Below are 22,942 nucleotides of genomic sequence, written 5' to 3'. Positions count from 1 at the left end.
TCAGGCTCAAAATTATTTAACTTTACTTTTGACAAGATCAAACTAAATGGCCACCACTGACAAATAAATCATAAGCTAACATATATTTGTACTCAAAGTGCTAAACAAAATAATTACAAAAGTTAGCATTCACACTAAGATACTTAACTTCAAAGACTCAGGAAAGGCAACTAATTATAAGAAAACTCTAGCTTTTATACGCAAGAAGACATTAAAATATATAGAAAAGGAGTAGTGAGGTCCAGTTTACCATGTTACCTGTGTTTATAAATCCGGAATGCCCAAATTTAAACCATTTAGTATGCTTTTAAAATATGATTCTCACTCAGTATCTAGTGGAGTAAATTTGCCTTTGAACTCTTACCTGTAATGTTGCTGTTGAGGAGGAAGTGCCCATGTGATGGTCAGAGCATGAATTTTTCTGATTGGAACAACTGAACAAAAATATTTTTCAGAAGAACAGATATAAGTGTTTCTCTATAACTTATATATACTATGTTACATGAAATATTTTTAAATTCAATATATTTCATCCTCCAATAAGCATGGGAAAGTTAAATATAATGCAATTATTATTTCAAGTTGCCAATTTTCCAATTTGAATAATGCAATTTTTGTAAATTTCTTTTCAATTTGGTTTCACAGATAGAGAAGCCATGGATAAAAGAACTATGAAAACAGGCAAGCCCCTAAAGATGGATCCCTTCTTGCAAGAACAGGTACAGGACTAGGAGTCAGGAGACCCATGGCTGAAATCCAGCCCTACTACTATTTTGCTATCTGTGTTTATACGACCTTGAGAAAATCACTTGCATTTAACTCATTCTGAATCTGTTATGGTATGATGAGTGGGGTAGGCTGAAGTAACTCTAAGATTCTTCCCAGTGCTTCCCATTCTTCTATGGTTCTTTGAAGAGATAATCTACAGCCAGGAAGAATACAACCAAATAAGTTGTCTCTGGGAGGGTCAGCTTAGATAAAATGGAGCCAGCAGCAGATAAAGAGTGCGACAAAAGTCATTGGTCAGAGAAAGGGAAGAGAAAAGAGATTGGCAATGCGGTGAGGGAGAAGAAGGGAATAACTAGGCAATTAGGAGAAAGAAAAAAATCTGCCATGATAAAAAGAGCAAAGAAAGAGAAATGGTGAATTAGGAATGTTTCTGCAATATTCACTATGGGCAAACTGTTAAGTAAGTTATAGCATAACCATGTGATGGCTCATTGGGCAGTTATTACAAATATAATATTAAATGAAATAAGCAAGAGATAGAGTGTATATACTTTATAATCTCAACTACATTAAGAAAATATACCTACAGAAACTCAAAAGGAAATCTGCCAAAACCACTTCTCTGGATGGTAAGATTTAAGGGTGACTCCCCCCACCCATTTTTTTTTACACTAAATTTGCCTTCATTTAACAAAAATTGGTTTTATAATGAAGATAAAAGGAAATTATTTCCAAAGTGTTTTCCCATCCTCTATTTTTCTCTTTTAAAGGCAAAAAAGAGCAGAATATAGATAAAAACAAAATAGGAAAGAAACAAAAAACCAAGAACAAAAAGGAACAAGAAGAAAATAGGGAGAAAGCATGAAACAGACTCAAGTAGCATTAAGGTGCCAAACCAATGAAACTGCTACTAGTTAGTGGCCTGCTATCTGTCACTAGTTGGATTTCCACTGTCTACTCCCTTTCCAATCCAGCTGTACTTTCTGTTGTATTCTCATTTTCAAAGAAAATTGGCAGCCTCAGTTAAGTTTTAGAGAATGTGCTAAAGTTATTTCAAATAGTTTTAAACCTTTGGTTCACGAACCTCTATAAAGTTTGTTAAATGCTGGTGTGTCAAATGGATCCGTTAAATGGCCAAAGTTTGGTTTGGGTAACCCACTGAAAATAAAACAAATACATTAAAATTTAATTGGCAAAAGCCTTTATAAGCAGTATCTTTAGGGATGCCTAAACTGATAGGTTTTTATAGTCCATTCTACATACTCCAGGCTGAAAAGCATTCTAGGCATAAGCGAATAGATGGCAACAAAGCCACAAAATCCTGAACTACACAAACTATTCTTAACCTCAGCCCCAATAACTCAAATACTTTTAAAACTCACAGGAGACAGAAAACAATGAATTGAAGGGACCTCTCCTCCCAATATTTACTGTCTCTATCAGCCCCATTCAACTTCAGTTCTCCTCTTAATACAAAGCCATTTCACAAAGAAAACTTACACTAGAGATATTTTTTTAATCCAAGAAATATACATGGAGAGATTCTTATGTATAAAGTACAATATTAGGCACTGTGGTATTTGAAAAACTTGGACTCTTCCTTCTAGAGGCTTCCCACCTGGTTGAATATATTGTAACTAATATTTCTTCTAAAATATGGTCAGTATGAATCAGTATTAATTACCTACAACACTTTTTAACCTGTCTGATTAAGGAACCAAACTTCTTAGTGAATAATATGTAAAAGCATTTTTTTTAATTTAAAGTTCTTATTAGGAATTGATTGACAAGACCTAATGAATCCCTCTATTCAATATACCTCTGATTTTATTAGTAAAGTTTCACAGTGAAACACATTTCAAACTGCCATTTGACATTTCCATAGCTAATACTCATTTCTTATCAAAACAAACAAAAACAAATTAAACAACTCCATAACTCTGGCATGGCTTTCATTATCTTAATTAGCATACTTGAAAGTATTGCTAATTATCAACAAAAGTTTACATAAAGCCAAGATAATAATAACCAATCTGTTGTTATTACAAATTATTCCAACATTTTTAAAGCTAATTTTTCTTTCATAAATTTAAAACAAATTGTCTTGGAATGAAGAACTGGAAAGAGTCTAGCTTACTCACCTGATGCAAGAAAAAATAATCTGATTTCATTTAGTTTACTAAAAAGCAAACTGCTAAGAGTGGGAAGAGACACTTTGTTTGAGAATTAAATTTTCTGTATTCTTTATAACAAAAAATGTAACAATAAATTATCTTTTAAATACTTGTATTATTTTGATGAATTTGAGGTGGACAAAAAAATAGTAGCTTTCTGAACTAGAACCCTACATCCAATTTCTAATAAAAGGCAATTTGATTCAACTATAATATATGCAATAGGCTTTTCAGGCAATATGTAAAGTCAGTCATCAACTACAAGATTATTTCGCTTATGGGGAAGAAGTATTCCAAGTTCCAAACTGACTTAAAAAACAAACCTTCAGAATTTAATTTGTTCTGAGGCAGGGGATATGTATGTGTATATGCTACCTCTCAATACAATATTTGCTTTCATATCATAATTTCAAGCACTGTACACAGTAACAGAAAAGCTCTGAATAAATGTAAAAGGAGGCACAAATTCTTCAGAGTTACTGCTTACTATAAGTTTACAAGCTTATAAGTTCTGAACTACAGAAACTATGGAAACTTTGGTTATCTTAGTTTTCCCACTCAAAGGCTGTGCAATCTTACTGAACTACTTTAGTTCTTAACATAATCACCTGTTTTTAAAAAAATAAACTAAAAGCAAAAACCTCTGGGATTCATACCAGAAGATATGGCCTTTTTAACTCTATAGGTGTATGATTTATGAAAATAAATGTCTTACTTGTTTGGTATCTGAGAGAAGATTTCAGTCACCCACTTTTCTAAAGTATCCAGTGTTTCTTCATGGAGAGGGCAGGAAGGAGACAGGGAAAGGCAGTGTTGTTATTAAAGGTAGAAATGTAATTATATTTCTCACAGATCTTTAGCTATAAAACAAAGGAATACTTTAATTTGGGCATCACTTGCCACTCCTTAATCAGTAATAGGAAAAAATAATATTTAAGAAAACCTTGAGACACATATAATTTTGTTAAGAATCCTTTATTCTTTCTCCCTGGCGAAGTTAGAAAAAACACACAAGTAGAAAAAAAAGTTTTTGTTTATCATTAGGCTAGATGAAGGACCAAGAGATAAAAATACATCAATCATCCTCCTACCCCATTCCAAAACTTACCTCCTCTAGGAACTTACCTCCTCTTAACTAACCTACACTACCCTTCTCAGCAGCTCATCAGTACTATTACACTCCATTTACTTTACATTAATTTACACTTGCTGTGGTTTTAGTATATGTCTTCTTAGGCTGATATGATTTCTATCTTCTTTTGATTATTTTCTTATATTTCATAAGAAATTCTTCTGAAATTTCTAGTAAAATAGGAGATCTAAATGAAAAAGGAAACCTTTTAGCTTTATCCCAGTGACTCATTACCATCACTGGATAGTATATGTTAGTTTCACCAGCTACATGACTTTCACTAATTCTCAAAAGAGATGCCCCAGTATATAAATACAAGATGCAAATTAGACTAATCAAGTTCTGAATTTACTCTATACTATTTATACTGATATTTAACTCTTAAATGATATAATAAATGCTGAAGCTCCGAAATCAACTGACTCTAGATTGGACAAGGTTTTCTAATCAAACACGTGGGGCTTATTTTAGAAATCTGCAACAAGCATTAATATGCTCATATTTGTTATCACCGAAGAAGAGAATGAAAAAGAATCAATACCTAGTTGAAGAAAAATGCATGTTCATGACAGATTTGAAAACAAAAATTAATTAAAAATTGCAAATTAATATTACATACCAAATATAGAATTGCCTATTTTAATAAATGCTGTAAAAGGAATCTAGAAGTACATTTGTAGTTTGAATGCCATACCATATCTGTAACTTTATGTTCAAGTTAACTTTAGTTGACTAATTTTGATTCTAAACACAAAAATATTTTATAACTAAGTGCCAAGTCAGCTCTGATCTTAATTTTGACAATGAGAGAGCAAAATTTTATAAAAAGGAGAATCACATTAGGGTGAGAAGATTAGTTTTTCAAAAAGAAATATATAAACTATAAGGTGTTGATATATCAAAATGAACAGTTCAGCAAATGACTGACTTTGAAAAACAGCCTAAGGAGATTAAAATATAAAGAAAACAAAAGAAAGGTACTATGATTTCTTTAATGAGAAAAGTTGACACAACATTACTTTCAGTAATGATAAAAGAAGGAAAAGAGTAGAGGTATTGACCAGTACTATTACATTTAAGATACTTCTGCTAGCGTCACCATGACAGACTTCAATTAATCATGCCATTTTACTGAACCCTATGTAAGGATGAAAAGACAAACACTGTGCCCATTAAGAGTTTATGATTAATACAGATTAAATGCAAAACCAGAGATAACAGAGGCAGCAGACAAATGTGGCTTAAAAGACCAATTCATGGGACTTCCCTGGTGGTGCAGTGGTTAAGAGTCTGCCTACCAATGCAGGGGACACGGGTTCGAGCCCTGGTCTGGGAAGATCCCACATGCTGCGGAGCAACTAAGCCCATGTGCCACAACTACTGAGCCCACTGAAGCCCATGCACCTAGAGCCCATGCTCCGCAAGAAAGAGAAGCCATTGCAATTAGAAGCCTGCAAAGTGCAACAAAGAATCACCCCCACTCTCCGCAACCAGAGAAAGCCTGCACGCAGCAACGAAGACCCAACACAGCCAAAAATAAATAAATAAATAAATAAATAAGTTTATTAAAAAAGAAAAAACAATTCGTCATCAATCAGTACATTAATACACTCATAGACTAGCCTGGAGTTAAGACCTATGTCTATAAAAGAAAAAACATTTGCCTGAGAATCAGATGATTCTGTGTGCTTCCCTGAGCTTTGCCTCTTCGAATTCTGATTTTCTTTAGTTCATATTAGGATCAAGCACTAAAGTATTGTAAATTAACAGTGCACTGCAACACTGATACGACAGACAAATCCTAAGAAAGCACTACTTCCAAATAAATCTAAGGGCCATAGTAGACAATATTACCTTTGGATTGAACCACTAAAGTCATGTAATGAGCAGAATAGTAACGCATCCAGAATTCTCTCAATCTAGCATGTGTATCAATATTATTTCTTTTTGGTTCATGTTTGAGAGTCTCAGCATTTCCTATAAAAAGATGGAAAAGATTATAGAAATAACTAAGTTTATTAAAAGTCTCCACACTGACAATGCATCCTTTGCTACTATATTTAACTAATGAAATAAACCAAGTGACTCAAAATATTGAAAGTGTATAATAATAATAAGATAAAAATTCACAAGAAACAATTACAAAGTATATTTTAACACATAAGGAATAAATCTCTAGTAGGCAATACTTTAACAACAGTAATTGCCTTAAGCTTTCTTTCTTAATAATTAGTCTACTATTAGGTTTTATCTCATAATTATTTTAGTAATATTCTGTATAATTCTTAAAAATAAACCACATAAAGCAAGGATGACATACAAAGTGTATATAACTGTACAAACAAGCAAACAAGCAAATCATCCTTTGAATGAAGTACCATTTAGATCAACTCATTCCAGATTCTACTTTGTGGTCAAGAGGATTAATATAAGGCTATAATAACTGAATTCTAACACTAAGAAAAAGCCATTATGAAAAACCAGATACCATTTGAACAGCTTAACAATTAAACAAAATTAGGTCACAGCTCAAAAACTACTAGAGAAATTACTGCTGAATCTCTGTTGATAATTGGAAATGTCAGGTTAGGGAAAAGCACACACTTTATAACCAGATAAACAGAGGTTCAAATCCCACATCCAACACTATCATATTTAAGAAAATTAACTTCTCTGAGCCTGTTTCTTTATCTTTAAATGGAGATTATAATGGTACCAAGCTCATAACATTGTTATGGTGATTGAATGGGATAATTCATGTAGTGTTAGCAGAGCATCTGGCACCCAGAAAACATTCACAAAATGTTAGGTGCTATTCCTCATATATCCAATGTTAAAGAACCAAATATAGGCATGCTGAACTACTTTCTATTTGAAAAGCTTCCTACCTACCCTGAAAGGTAAAAGGTACCTAGCTACCCTACCTTTATAACTTTCCATTCTTTATAAACTTTTCATACTCTCAATCTTCCTTAACTAGAAAACATGAAATAAGATGAAGTATTTAGTATCTTACCCCAAAAAAATTTCCCCATAGGATGTCCAGGTCTAGCAAGGCTTCCAAACAACATTTCCTTTCTGTTTGCATCAGAGGGTCTTGCAAGTTGATATTCTGTCAGTTTTAAGGAAACACTTTTAATAAAATGAAATTCAGTATCTTGCTTTGTTATCTGGAAATTCAAGCTTAAAGAACTGAAAGTAAGGAAGTAACAAAAATTAATTTTATGAATAAAGTGTAGTAAGACTGAAGCAGGGAAATCAATGATCTAGGACAAATTCTATGACTTAACACATTCTCTAACTTTCAATTCACCTTTCTAGAGATTTTCCCTTATTTTCAAATGAAACAGGCAGTTAATAATCTGAAGGTTATTATTGTGAGAACTAAAGTATTGCCTGCCATATCAGTAAACAAAAGATGTTGCAGCCATCAAGCCATCACATTACAGCCACAGGGATTGTGCGCCCTCAGGAAGCTCAGAATGAGAAAACATAGGATACTGGACCCAGATAGCTGCGGTGCCTATCAAAGGAATGATTTCAGTGAGCCCAGACTCTTGCATTTTCCCATACATAGAAAAGCGCGGGCTTCCCTGGTGGCGCAGTGGTTGAGAGTCCGCCTGCCAATGCAGAGGACACGGGGTTCATGCCCTGGTCCGAGAGGATCCCACATGCTGCGGAGTGGCTGGGCCCGTGAGCCATGGCCGCTGAGCCTGCGCGTCCGAAGCCTGCGCTCCGCAACTGGAGAGGCCACAGGGTGAGAGGCCCGCGTACCACTAAAAAAGAAAAGCGCTGAATTCCTTAACTTGAGATATCTCGGTTTCTTTTATTAATAGTAATCTTCTGATGTTCTGACAACCTGGTCTTTTGTTTAAAAAAAATCCTATATATCCTAGCTCCCCACCTTGCCTCTTTGGAACAGTTTTCTCAGCGTTATCTGATATGTTGTGTCCCAGGCTTGAAGTCCTCAGAAAATCCTCCAAATAAAACATAACTCTCAACTTTCAGGTTGTACATTTTTTTTTCAGTCAACAGATGCTATGTCCAAGATCTTACTGATGAAAATGCCAAGAAAATGTTAAATCAAACTCCTTATTGTCTGGGAACTTTGTCATATATATTGTTTAAATCTCCTCCAAAGCCAACTATGTTGGTAATAAAGTATTAATGGTTAAAAACAATCACTTTGAAGTCAGAAGTATCTTGGCTAGAATCCAAGTTCTGCCATTTACTAAGCTATACAACCTTGAGAAAGTTATCTAACTTCCCTGATTCTATTTCTCATCTATAGAATGGAGTTACAAGTACCTAGCTCACAGGATTCTTATAAGAATTAAATAAGATATATTCCTTCAACAAATATTTACTGAACATCATGCAGCAGGTACTACTAAAACTAGCTGCTGGAGGTAGAAGGTTCAGAATCAAAGCAGAGGCAAGATATCAGGCTGAAGAGATAAGAAACAATTTTTGAAAGAGCACTTCTAAGCCTCAGTTTCACTGTATGTCAAATAAGGATAATGGAGGTAATAATCATAACAATGCACATAATAAGTGCTCAATAAATGTTAGCTATTTTTTTTCATCATAGGAGTAATGGTAATGCATTACAAACGTTTAATAAGGAGAGTAACATTATCAGATCTGGACTTCAGTAAATTCATTCTGGTTGTAAATGTGGAAGCAAAAGTATAGACAGGGAAACTGATTAGAGGCCATAACTGTTATACTTGGTAAAGAGAGTGGAAACTAAAGTAGTGACAGAAGAGATGGAAAGAAGCAAAAGTATATTCAATAAAATACTTCAGTCATAAGCCATGAAGTCTAAATCAAAGATGAGACAATAAAAAATATATACATTTATAATTTCCATACCTGGAAAACATATGTAGTAAAACAATATATACATAGCTTCAACAGAGTAAATTTTTTAAATCTCTGTAAAAATTATGAAGATATGGCTCTAACACAGAAGAAACAATTCCATTATTAAGGTGACAGGCTGAATAATGGCTCCCAAAGATGGCCACATCTTAATCTTCAAAACCTGTGAATGTGTTACCTTATGTGGTAAAAGGAACTTTGCAGTGTGATTAAGGATCTTGAGAAGGGGAGATTATCCTGGATTATCTGGGTCCCTATGTAATCATAGGGTCCTTCAAGGAGAGAGGTAAGAGGATCAAAGACAGAAGATATACAGACAGAAGCAGAAGTCAGATAGCAAAGAAGATTCTACACCCATGGCTCTTCAGATAGTGAAAGGAGCCATAGTCTAGGAAAGTAGGTGGTATCTAGAAGGTGGAAAAGGCAAGGAAACAGATTCTCCCTTGGAGGCTCCAAAAGGAATGCAGCCCTAAGGAAATATTTTAGACTTCTGACCTCCAAAAGTTTAAGAAAATAAATCTGTTGTTATTTTAAGCCTGAGTTTCTGGTAATTTGTTACAGCAGCAACAGAAAACTAATGGAGTAGACATATAAACATACCTACAAAAAGTGATTTAGTACCTCCTACAACTGATAAAAATAGAGTATAAATACTGAACACTTAGGGAACACACTCAACCACTTGATTATATAAAAGAAGGCTTTGGACATATCCTCAGTCTCAATTACTAAGGTACAATATGCAAGCAATTAAACATGCTTATGTAAAAGTATGAACAATCATTAAAATAAAGAGCTAATCATTTAGAATAATTTTTTTTCTCTATAATCTTCTTTTAGCAATAAGTTAATCCCATTTTAAAACCTACCTTGTGGACATGTATGAGCTTCTGTGATTAAATGTATTCAAGAAAATTATAAAACACTGAACAGACCATCTGCATTGTGCAAATAAATGCTTATAAATTTGTGTGTATAACCACTCCACTGAAAGATTAGACCAACACAGATTGTCGATGCAGGGCACGGTGATAAAGTAATGAAGGTAAAACAAGATGATAAATTAAAAACTCAGGAAAGAATCTCTTCCATAAGCAGGTGGAGAGGAATAAAGGAAAAAGAAAATGAAAAGATGAATCTACCAGGATAGCTGAACTTCCTTTCAACTCCTCTCACACTGAATGGGCCATCCAACCATGCAGGCAACCAAAAACATGAGAATGAGATGACAATGATAGAATAAAGACTATCACATCTGAATAGAAGAAAATAACATCTGATTATTGAGCTTTCAAAAACAGATCTCATTATTTGCAGATATTGATTTTGGAAAAAAGAAAAGCTAAGATGTGTGAATATAATACTGACTTAGACCTGGCCTAGAGCTGTTAACTCTTAATGGTCTGCATACTATACACATTAACATGTAAAACTGTTAAACATTTTGTGGTTTTAGCCAAAATAAATTTATGCTGTGTTCACAATAAATATCAATATCTATCAATGTATAAATATTGAGTCTCCAAATGATCTTGTTGTATGTTCACAGAATCTAAACTTAGCTCTTATCTTATTTATAATTTTCTGATGTCTTATAAATGCAAATAAGAGAAGAATAATATATCATAAACAGTATGCTAAAAAAAAAAAAAACTGGCTAATGAATACTAGTTTATTACACCAGTTAAAATTTAAGGGCTTCCCTGGTGGCACAGTGGTTGAGAGTCCGCTGGCCAATGCAGGGGACATGGGTTCGTGCCCCGGTCCAGGAAGATCCCACATGCCGTGGAGTGGCTGTGCCCGTGAGCCATGGCCACTGAGCCTGCACGTCCCGAGCCTGTGCTCCGCAACGGGAGAGGTCACAACAGTGAGAGGCCCACGTTCCACAAAAAAAAAAAAAAAAAAAAAAAAAAAAATTTAAGACCTCTCCCATCTCCCTCATCTCAAGTAAATCCTTCATACTTAGAAGGTTAAGTAACTAATGATATATACCTAGCTATTTATATCAGATCACAAATTGAAATCTAGGTCTCCTATCATCAAAAACAAACAAAAAAACAGAGCCTTTAGCTTAAGTTCATCTTAAACCAAAACTACTTATTGTATGTGAGTGTGTGTGTACATATCATATATCACATATGTATGTATATATATATATTTCTGCATAATATTCAAAATATAATAAAATATATTCTGAATTAAACCTGTAAAACTAAATTAGACGTTTAATATTTCTTTTTTGGCCGCACCGCACAGCTTGCGAGATCTTAGTTTGCTGACCACGGATTGAACGTGGGCCCTGGTAGTAAAGCGCTGAATCCTACCACTGGACTGCCATGGAATTCCCTAGACGTCTAACCTTTTAAATGCCAATTTCGACCCACTCTAGAAACTGTGTAAAGAAAAACACACTTGAAAGAATTAAAGACACAGAATATAGTTCCAAGGTCCCAAAAAGTAGGGAAGGCTTTTGGAGTTTTCCTTAGTTATTTTGGTTTCTCATGTATTCAACAAATACTTATCTGGGCCTATGAAAAAACAGACACTGTGGGTAGGCAAGTAACAAAAATGAAGAAAATAAATCCTTGATTATAATGAGCTACTAGAACCAGGAGGAATCTAACTCCATTCTACCCTCTTTTACAAATAAATTGAGGGCCACAGTTAGTGACATTTCTATAAGTAAAACACAGTTTGCTGACTTTGAGACAGTTCTTTCCAGCCATCTGCAGTTTATTCAGCCTAGTGAATGCAACAAGTGATTATTAGAACTAGACAATCAAGCCAAGAGGGAAAATGCTACAAAGGGAAGAACTAGTACAGAGACCTGGCCTCTTCAGCTATGCAAGCCAAGCCTAACCTATGTGAACTAGAAATCCCCCCAAGTCTACTGCTACATGTTTCTAATGCTAAAATAAGGAAGCAGGGTTAATCTGGAATGGTGCTATTTACTGGTACTCTGTAATTAAGGGATATGTGCAGCACAGTTCTCTAATGAACCCGCACCCTATAGAGAGAGACACAGCCTTCCTTAGTCTTCAATATTTAAATCACAAAGATAAGAAAAACTGTCAAAAAGTAAAATTAAACGCATTTCCTGTTCAGGAGTTTAGTTTCTTCATCCATAAACATATCATGATTGTTTTCGGAACTACAGAAACTCAACCCACAAAGCACTGACAAACAGAGGCAACAAAAAATAAGCTATTTAAATATCAGGATGGTGCTTAAAATAAAGCCTCAGAGAAAATACCTCTTCATACAAAAAGAGTATGTGAACTTTTAAAGTTTTAACACCCAGTATTAGCTTTAAGAATTAGGCTCGTATCCTGCAAAAGGTCAGTCACTGCGGTAAAACCCTCAAAAAACAAAGGCTGAAAAATCGAAAATCTACCATTCTTTGACTTATTTCAAATATATACTGAATTAGACATTTAATGGCTTCAGGAATAAACATGACATATCTATTTCAACTTAGCCCTTTATAATATAAAGAGTGATAAAGAATGATAAATGTGCTAAATGACTGGATCAATGAAGGAAAAAGCCGCAAGACATAAAGCACTTACCACTATCAACAGCTTCAACTTCCCGGTCAATTGCATCTCTGATCATTAGTGGATGGATGAAGAACTGGGCCCATCTGAAAAAAAATAAAATAAAAAAACTGTTTGGTAAAAGCTTTTCATCAGTCAACATCTACTTTTTTAATTAAGAAGCTTTACTAAGATGGAGATTTAGTTCATAATCGTGCATATAAAACCTAAATACACAGCATTTCTAGATTTTAAAGTCTACAAACTACCTTTTTTTCTATTATAAAATATAATACCCATACAGAAAAGTATTATATATAAAACATGGGCATATAGACTATGAGGTAAACACCTGAGTGGCAACCACTCAGATCAAGAAACAGACCGCTGTCAGAACTCTAGAAGAACCCAGCACCCACCTTATCCTCAGAGTTAATATCATGAATGTTACGGGAATCACTTCTCTGCTTTCCTTGATAGTTTTACCACATATATATGTATTTCTAGGCTGGTGTTTTTGATCTTTTTTTTTTTTCCATTATCAACCCTAAGTAGCCTTTTCAGAAATTTTCTTCTAATCACTCCCCTATGACATTTTTACACACATATACAATCTGTTTACATATTTTATGTGTATCTGTGATTTTATAAATAAAAAGTATCTGAGGCCTACTTTTTTTAACTTAAGTTAAAATTTTTTTTATTTATTTTTGGCCACGTTGGATCTTCAGTGCTGCACACAGGCTTTCTCTAGTTGCGGCGAGCGGGGGCTACTCTCATTGCAGTGGCTTCTCTTGTTGCGGAGCACGGGCTCTAGGCGCATGGGCTTCAGTAGTTGTGGCACGCGGGCTCAGGAGTTGTGGCTCACTGGCTCTAGAGCACAGGCTCAGTACTTGTGGCACACAGGCTTAGTTGCTCCGCAGAATGTGGGATCCTCTCAGCCAGGGATTGAACCTGTGTCCCCTGCATTGGCAGGCGGATTCTTAACCACTGAGCACCAGGGAAATCCCAAGTTAAAATTTTAAAGGCTATTAGTATTTCACTTAATTTTATAACTGTATTTGCTGTTTAATGTAATATATTCCTTATATAAATTGTGATGCATTATATTACATATGCAAATTAACAATTTATATAATAACAGCAATGCAATCAAGTTTTTAAAAAATTAAAATTCATTTTTCCAACAAAACACATTGAAAAAATTAATTTCCTACAATATTTAATAAACTGAACTTTTGCTTGCTCTGAGAAGAAACTTTTAACTTAATTAGCTACCAGATACTCATTAAAATATTACTGACATTTTTTTCTTGTCAATACTTAGTATAACTAATGAAGGGTTGAATAACTTTTGTTGAACTAAATAATAAAATATTTTTATTTTATTCTAAAAATCAAAGTCACGCACAAAAGCAGAGAAAGGATCAAATATAACACCCACAAGGCAGCCAATGGCAACCAACTGACACACACAGATCACCTCTAGTGATGACTTCAAGGTCACTCATTTGAAAGTCCTCCAATCATCTATCCACCACAATTTTGTACCCCTGACCTTGCAGACGCTCTGCATATCTTCCACAAACTCAATGTCAGTGTAAATGGTGCTCATGTGATATTTGAGAAAACTCAAAAAGAAATCAAACACTAAGTGAAGATTTTGCAGGTAGGGTTAAGCTTTGGAGGGCCACAAACCATTATAATATTAAATGTTTTTTCACCTTCAAGACCAATTTTTTTTTGCTACCAAAAGAAACAGTATGAACCCTGCCAAGAATGCATGTTCTAGACAATATAGTTTCATTTTGAACTTCATATAAATGGATATATAGTGTATGTATTCTTTGCGTGATTTATTTAACTCAACACTCTTTTTAGTAGTCATTCATGATGCTACATGTGGCTGTGGATCATTTATTTTTATTGCAGTAGAATATTCCACTGCATGAATTTATTCATCCATTCTACTGCTGGTGGACATTTGGGCTGGTTCTGGGTTTGAACCATTACAAACAATGCTGCCATAAACATTCTTATAAATATGTACCATGGCACATGTGCACAAGTTTGTCTAAATATATATCTAAGAAAGGAACTCCTAGGTAATTGTATATGCATCATATGTTCTACATCACTAGGTAATAATCAAACTTTTCCAAAGTGATTGTGCCAATCTACACTTGCATCAGATCATCCTCCAATCCTCTACAACCTCACTCTCACTTGGTATTGTCAGACTAAAATTTTCTGCAACTTTTAGGAGGATAGTTAAATCTCATAATGCTTTTAATTTACATTTTCCTGATTGAACATTTTATATATTTATTAATAATTTCAATTTCTTCTCTTGTAAAATACCTGTTTAACGGTTTTTTTCTATTGGGTTGTATTTTTCTTATTGATCATAATAATATATATATAATTATCCATTTATATGATATATATTATCATATATAAATATGTTACATACAATTACATATATAATCTAATAATTAAATCAATTCTATGTGGATTATAGACCAAAAAGTGAAAAGTACAATGAAAAGTTTTATAGATAAGCGTGACTTTAGTCTTAGGTAAGGATTATCAAACAAGATGCAAAAACAAAACATAAAGAAAAATGATAGTACATTATGTTCATCTAAAGATAACACAGAGTATGAAAAAGGCAAGTATAAAGTGGGAGAATATATTTGCAACACATGTAACTAACAGAGGACTTATGTTTAGAATAACTACCAGAGATTTAATTAGTAGATACACTGGGATGTATCTTTTCAAATTAGTTTTTGTCTTTTCCAGATATATGCCCAGGAATGGGATTGCTGGATCATATGGTAACTCTATTTTTAGTTTTTTGAGGAACTGCCATAATGTTTTCCATAGTTGGTGGGAATTTATATTCCCACCAACAGTATAAGAGGGTTCCCTTTTCTGCATACCTTCTCCAGCATTTATTATTTGTTGACTTTATAATGATGGCTATTCTGACCAATGTGAGGTGGTACCTCATTGTAGTTTTGACTTTCATTTTCCTCGTGACTAAGATGTTGAGCATATTTTCATGTGCTTATTGGCCACCTGAATATCTTTTTTTGAGAAATGTCTATTTAAATCGTTTGCCCATTTTAAAATTGGGTTATTTGTCCTCTTATTGTTGAGCACTAGAAGTTTTATATATATTCTGGATACTAGCACCTTAGCAGATAGATGATTTGTAAGTATTTTCTTTCATTCTGAGTTGTCTTTTCACTTTCTTCATAGGACGCTTTAAAGCAAAAAAGTGTTTAATTTCAGTGGAGTCCAGTTTATCTAGTTTTTCCTTTGTTGCTTCTGCTGTTGATGTCATACCTGAAAAACTATTGCCAAGTCCAAGGTCACAAAGATTTATGCCTATGTTCTCTTTAGAGGTTTATAGTTTTTGCTCTTACACTTAAGCATATGTCTCAATTTGTTAATACCTGTATATGGTAAGAACAAAAGATCCAACTTCATTCTTTTGCATGTGGATATCCAGTTGTTGCAGTAGCATTTGTTGAAAAACTATTCTTTCCCATTGAATTGCCTTGGCACCCTTGCAGCTGATAATAAATGTAATGGTTTATTTCTGGAGCCTCAATTCTATTCCACTGAAGTATATGTCTATTCTTATGCCAGTACCATGTTGCCTTGATTACTGTAGATTTGAGTAAGTTTTGAAACTGGGAATATGAGTCCTTTAACTTTGTTCTTTTTCAAGATAATTTTTGGCTATTCTTGGTCTCTTCCTTTCCATATGAATTTTAGAATCAGCTCATCAATTTCTTCAAAAAAGACAGCTGAAATTTTGATAAGGATTAAGTTGAATCTCTAGACCAATTTGGGATGTATTGTCATCTTAACAATATTAAGACTTGTAATCTATGAACATGGGATGGCTTTCCATTAATTTAATTTGTTCTGTAATTTCTTTCAAAAAAAATGTTGTGGCTTTCCACAAACTCTTGCACCTCTTTTTTAAAATTTATTCCTAAGTATTTTATTCTTTTTAATGCTATTGTACAAATAATTTTCTCTTAGTTTCATTTTTGTATTTTTCATTGTTAGTGTATAAAAACACAACTGATTTTTGTACAATGATCTTGATCCTGCAACCTTGTTGAACTTGATATTAGCTCTAATAGTTCATTTGTGGACTCTGTAGGATTATCCATATACAATGAGTTCCTATTATTTGTGGTAGTTATGTTTTCTAAAGTTGTCATGACTGCAGAATTAGAGAGTATTGAATGACTGTCCTAGGGTAATACACATACACAGATTAAGATCTTAAATCCTAAAGGTATCTCATTCTAGTTGATTCTCTTTTCTTTATTTCACAAAAGAGAGAATGAGGTTCAGAAGTGTTAAGGAAACTGCCTGAGGCCACTTCCCCAGTGGGTACCAGAGCTGGGACTCAAACTCCATAGAACTGGCTCCAGAGCCAGAGCTTCTCTTACTATATTGTACTGTCCCTTATCCTCTGGTCACTTCTGTATGAAAGCTGAAACAAAAAGGTAGAGTGTTGCCTTTTTCAACCTCAGCTGAGAAGGTGTGTCAGGCAACTCAAATTTTTTGCAACAATTTTCAAAGTTTTTCACAAATTTTTCACATGTCCATGAATGACTACAAAAGCACTGCAAGGATTCATTTTGGAGTTACAAATAAATTTTAGTGAGTAGGTGAATTCTCCACAAATAATGAGAATCATCTGTACAAGATTATGCCATCTGCAAAGAGAGATAGTTTTACTTCTTTTTGAATCTGCATGATTTTATTTCATTTTCATGTCTAACTGCTCTAGCTAAAACCTCCACTACAATGTTGAATAGAGGTGGACAGGGCTGATATCTTGATCCTACTCTTTGGGGAAATGCTTTCAACCTTTCACCATTAAGTATTATGTTAGCTGTGGGTTATTCATAGATACCCTTTATCAGGTTGAGGAAGTTCCCTTTTATTCCTAGTTTATCAAGTGTTTTATCATGAAAGGGTGCTGGATTCTGTTAAATGCTTTTCTGTTTACATTGAAATGATTTCTGGAATGTGTTTTTGTCCTTTCTTCAATTAATATGGCATATTATGTTGACTGGTTTTTGTATGGTGAACTAACCTCGAAATCCTGGGATAAATCCCACCTGGATTGTGCATAATCCTTTTTATATGTTGCTGGATTCAATTTTGTGGTTTTGTTGAGGATTTCTGAATCTCTATTCATAACAGATACTAGTCTGTAGTTTTCTTGTGCAATGATTGTCTACTTTTGATATCAGAGTAATACCAGCTTCATAGAATGATTTAGGAAGTGTCCCTCTTCTTCTATATTTTGGAAGAGTATATGAAGCATTAGTGTTAATTCTTTAAATGTTTGGTAGAATTCACCAGTGAAGTCACCTGGGTCTATACTTTTCATTTGGTAAATTCTTGATTACTCATCCAATCTCTCATTACAGGTCTGTTCAGATTTTCTGTCTTAAGTCAGTTTCAATAGTTTTGTGTCTTTCTAGAAATTTGTCCATTTCGTCTCAGTTATCTATTTGTTGGCATAAAATAGTTCATAATATTTTATTACACTCTTTTTTATTTTGGTTAAGATCATACTAATGTTCACTCATTCCTCATTTTAATAATCTGAGCCTTCCTTTTTCTTGGTTAGTCTAGCTGAAAGTTTGTCAATTTTGTTCATCTTTTCAAATAACCAGCTGTTGGTTTTATCTTCTATTGTTTTTCTATTCCCTATTTATTTCCATTCAAATTTTTATTATGTCCTTCCTTCTGCTTACTTGGGTTTAGATTGCTCTTCTTTGCCTTGTTAATTAAGATGGAAGTTTAGGGCTTCCCTGGTGGCACAGTGGTTGAGAGTCTGCCTGCCAATGCAGGGGACATGGGTTCGTGCCCCTGTCCGGGAAGATCCCACATACCGTGGAGTGGCTGGGCCCGTGAGCCATGGCTGCTGAGCCTGCGCATCCGAAGCCTGTGCTCCGCAACGGGAGAGGCCACAACAGTGAGAGGCCCGCATACCACAAAAAAAAAAAAAAGAAAAAAAAAAAAAAGATGGAAGTTTAGGGTCACTTGAGATCTTTCTTTTTTAATGGAGGTGTTTACAGTTATAAATTTCCCTCTGAACACTGGTTTTGATGCATCCCATAATTTTTGTATGTTGTTTTCATTTTCATTAGTCTCTATTTTTAAAATTTCCCTTGTGATTTCTGTTTTGATCCATTGATTATTTAGGGTAAGGTTGTTTAATTTCTACAGATTTGTGAAATTTCCCAAGTTTCCTTGTTACTGATTTTTGATTTCATTACATTATAGCTAGAGAACATACTCTGCATAATTTCATCCTTTCAAATTTATTGGGAATAAATTTATTTTATGACCTAATATATATCTATGCTGGAGAAAAATACATGCTGCACTTGAGAAGAATGTGTATTTTGCTGATTTGGGATGAAGTGTTCTGTAGATGTCTAGTTAGTTTATACTCTTGTTCATGTCTTCTGTTTCTTGTTGATCTACCTAGTTTTTCTATCCTTTATTGAAAGTGGGATATTTACATTTGCAACTATTATTATTTAATTGTGTATTTTTCCCCCTCAATTCTGTCAGTTTTTGCTTTATGTATTTTGAGGTTCCTTTGAAAGATGAACTTATGCTTATAACTGTTATACATTCTTGATGAATTGACCCTTTTATCATTATAAAATTCCCTTGTCTCTAGTAAAAAGTTTCATTTTAAAGTCTTATTTTGTCAGATATTAGTTCAATCACTCCAGCTCCCTTTTAATTATTATTTGTATGTATATCTTTTTTCATCTTCTTATTGCCAACCTATTGGTGTATTTTAATCTAAAGTGTTTCTCTTACAGACAGCATTTATAGCTGACGCATGTTTCTTTACCCAGTCTGCCAGTATCTTGTCTTTTAATTGAAATGCTTTATCTGTTTACATTTAACTTAATTACTGATAAGACAGGATTTATATCTTCCTTTGCTATCTGTTTACTGTAAGTCTTATGTTTTTTTTCCCCTCTATTCCTCCATTGCTGACTTCTTTTTGTTAAAATAGATATTTTCTAGAGTACCATTTTAATTCCCTTGCCATTTCTTTTACTATATTTTTTTAGTTATTTTCTTAACTAACAGCTTATAACAATCCATTTTGAATTAATACCAACTTAACTTCAGTAGTATACAAAAACTTTGCTCCCATATACCTGTTCTCTCCCTTCCTCTGTGTTATTATTGCCATACAAATGATGTCTTTATACATTATATGCCTATCAACACAGATTTATAATTTTTGCTTTATACAGTTATCTTTTAAATCAGATAGGGAAAAATTACAAACAAAAAGTATATTTATACTTTCTTTTATATTTACCTATATAGTTACCTTTACCAGTATGCTTTATTTCTTCATGTGGATTTGAGCATCCTTTCATTTCAGTCTGAAGGACTCCATCCATCTAATATGTCATATAGAGAAGATCTGCTAATGACAAACTTAAAACTTGGGTTTTTTTTGGTTTGGGGGGTTTTGTGTTTTTGTTTTTGTTTTTGTTTTGCGGTACGCAGGCCTCTCACTGTTGTGGCCTCTCCTATTGCAGAGCACAGGCTCCGGACGCACAGGCACAGCGTCCACGGCTCACAGGCCTAGCCGCTCCGCGGCATGTGGGATCTTCCCAGACCGGGGCACAAACCTGTGTCCCCTGCATCAGCAGGCGGACTCTCAACCACTGCGCCACCAGGGAAGCCCAAAACTTGGTTTTTAATTCATCTGAGATTGTCTTAATTTATCCGTTTAGAAGGATATTTTTGCTGGATATAAAATACTTGGTTTGTAGTCTTTTTCTTTCAGCACTTTGAATGTGTCATACCATTGCCTTCTTGCCTCCATGATTTCTGATGAGAAAGCACCTGTTTACCTTATTGAGATTATCTTTTATGAAAAAAGCTGCTCTTCTCTTGCTACTTTCAACATTCTTTTTACATTTGGCTTCTGACAGCTTGATTATAATGTGTCTTATTGTGAATGTCAGTGTTGTGAATACCACTGTGTTTATCCTTCTGGAAATCCTTGAGTTGCTTGAATGTGTAGATTTTGGTCTTTTATCAAATTTGGAAAGAGTTTGGCTATTATACCTTCAAGAATACTTTCTACCCTTTTCTCATTTCCTTTTGGAACTCCTATGATACACATGTTAGTATCCTCGATGGTGTCCCACAGATCTCTGAGGCTGTTTATTTTTTTTCATTCCTTTTCTTTATTTCTGTTCCTCAGACTGGACAATCCCAACTAACCTTTCTTCAGGTTTGTTTACTCTTTCCTCAGCTAACTCAAATCTTCTGTTGAGCCCTTCTAGTTAATTTTTCATTTGAATTGTACTTCTCAACTCCAGAATTTCTATTTGGTTCTATTTAATAATTTCTATCTCTTTATTGATGTTCTCTATTTAGTAAGACATCATTCTCATATTTTCCTTTAGTTCTTAGACATACTTTTCTTTAGCTCTTTGAACATAATTAAAATAGGTGATTTAGGATAAAGAAGATGTGGCACATATATACAATGGAATATTACTCAGCCATAAAAAGAAACGAAATTGAGTTATCCGTAGTGAGGTGGATGGATCTAGAGTCTGTCATACAGAGTGAAGTCAGAAAGAGAAAAACAAATACCGTATGCTAACACATATATATGGATTCTAAATTTTAAAAAATTGTTCTGAAGAACCTAGGGGCAGGACAGGAATAAAGACACAGATCTAGAGAATGGACTTGAGGACACGGGGAGGGGGAAGGGTAAGCAGGGACGAAGTGAGAGAGTGGCATGGACTTATATATACTACCAAATGTAAAATAGATAGCTAGTGGGAAGCAGCCACATAGCACAGGGAGATCAGATTAGTGCTTTGTGACCACCTAGAGGGGTGGGATAGGGAGGGTGGGAGGGAGATGCAAGAGGGAGGAGATATGGGGATATATGTATAGCTGATTCACTTTGTTATAAAGCAGAAACTAACACACCATTGTAAAGCAATTATACTCCAATAAAGATGTTAAAAAAAAAAGGTGATTTAAAGTTTTTGCCTAGTAACTCCAGAATCTGCGCTTTCTTAGGGACAGTTTCTATTGACTACTGTTTTCCTGGTGTTCAGCCATACTTTCTACATCTCTCATAACTTTCTGTTGAAAACAACATTTTAAATAATATAATGTGGCAACTCTGTAAATCAAGATTCTCCTCCCTCCTCAGGGTTTGTTGTTATTGCTGTTTGCTGTTCTTATTGTTTATATATTTAGTACCTTTCTTAAACTAATTCTGTAAAGTCCATATTCTTTGGCGAGTACAACCACTGTTTGGTTAGCTTAGTGATAATCTTTGGTTGTGGAGAGATTTCATTAAATGCCTTGCCAAGGGGGTTCGTTCTCTGTGCATATTGGGGGATGCTTTCAACATTCAGTCAGGCAGTTTACAACTCTGCTTTAGCTACCACATCCCGCTTGCCCAGAGACTCAAGGTCAACCATGGTGACAGCTTAAGGCATTCTTAGGTCTTTCTTGAGCATACACACAGCCCTGGACATGACACAGCTATATGCACATATGTGACCTTCAAAATTTCCAGGAATATACTGGAGCTTTTGAAAGCCCCTTAGGATATCTCATTTTCCAGTTTTTCCTTTTAAGCTTTTTGAATAGCCTATTTGTTTGCCCCAACTGTTATCCACTGCCTCAGGTAGTCACAAAGGTAAACAAGTTCCATCCAAATGTTTTCGACAAATGCCTCCAGAGAAAGATTTTTGCAAATGGGTGAGCTCCCAGTCAGGCCAAATACATAAAAATCTGTGAATGGTGGTTCCCAGGAAATTACCAGACAGGTCAAATAATGAAGATTCTCCAGAATGATGTTTTTAAAGAGCTCTAAATCCATCCAGCTCCCTCCAGTGGCTGCTAGACTGCTGTTTTTTACTGAGATTGTGGGACCTCTTTGTTTTCGAGACTACTGTAGAGCTGGGTAGAGGGCAATGGAAATACGGCAAGTTAAAATGCCACAAAACTCACTGTTCTTAGTAAGATTTAGTCACTCGGTTGAATAAATAAATACTCCTTCGATTGTTGCAAGGTTTTGGTTATTTCCAGAGTTCTGAAAAAGTTGATTTTGACAATTTTTGGCAATGTTCTCATTGCTTTTATAGAGGAGGGGCTTTTGGGAGGTCCTATTTCACCATTCTTCTGAGGTCAGTCCACTTTTTATTTCATTTATTTTCATCATTTCTTTCTTCTTTCTTTGGACATACTTTGCTGGTCTTACTCAGACTTCCTAAGATTGATCAGCTCATTAATTTTAAGCCGTTCTTCTTTTCTAGCATATACATTTAAGATTATATATATATTTCCCTCTAAGTACTACTATAGCTGCATCCCACAACTTTTGTTCTATAATATTTTTATAATTCAGT

At 34.4% G+C, this 22,942-nt stretch overlaps 1 protein-coding gene across 2 annotated transcripts in view; it reads right to left on the bottom strand.

The window, feature by feature from the left end:
- Positions 1-22,942, bottom strand: part of NRDC (nardilysin convertase) — an 89,586-nt gene that overhangs the window by 33,904 nt on the left and 32,740 nt on the right. For both annotated transcript variants that reach the window (XM_059064008.2, XM_059063988.2), the window contains 6 exons: positions 12,489-12,562; positions 7,052-7,147; positions 5,890-6,012; positions 3,619-3,676; positions 1,814-1,887; positions 365-434 (listed from right to left, as the gene is read on the bottom strand). In XM_059064008.2, the coding sequence (XP_058919991.1) occupies positions 365-434; positions 1,814-1,887; positions 3,619-3,676; positions 5,890-6,012; positions 7,052-7,147; positions 12,489-12,562 (495 nt within the window). The remainder of the gene's footprint in view (positions 1-364; positions 435-1,813; positions 1,888-3,618; positions 3,677-5,889; positions 6,013-7,051; positions 7,148-12,488; positions 12,563-22,942) is intronic.

This window comes from Kogia breviceps, chromosome 1 (genome assembly GCF_026419965.1).
Source record: "Kogia breviceps isolate mKogBre1 chromosome 1, mKogBre1 haplotype 1, whole genome shotgun sequence".
In the NCBI taxonomy this organism is placed as follows: Eukaryota; Metazoa; Chordata; class Mammalia; order Artiodactyla; family Physeteridae; genus Kogia; species Kogia breviceps.
Note: the sequence above shows the minus strand (reverse complement) of the source record. Positions and strands in the feature narration are given on the sequence as shown.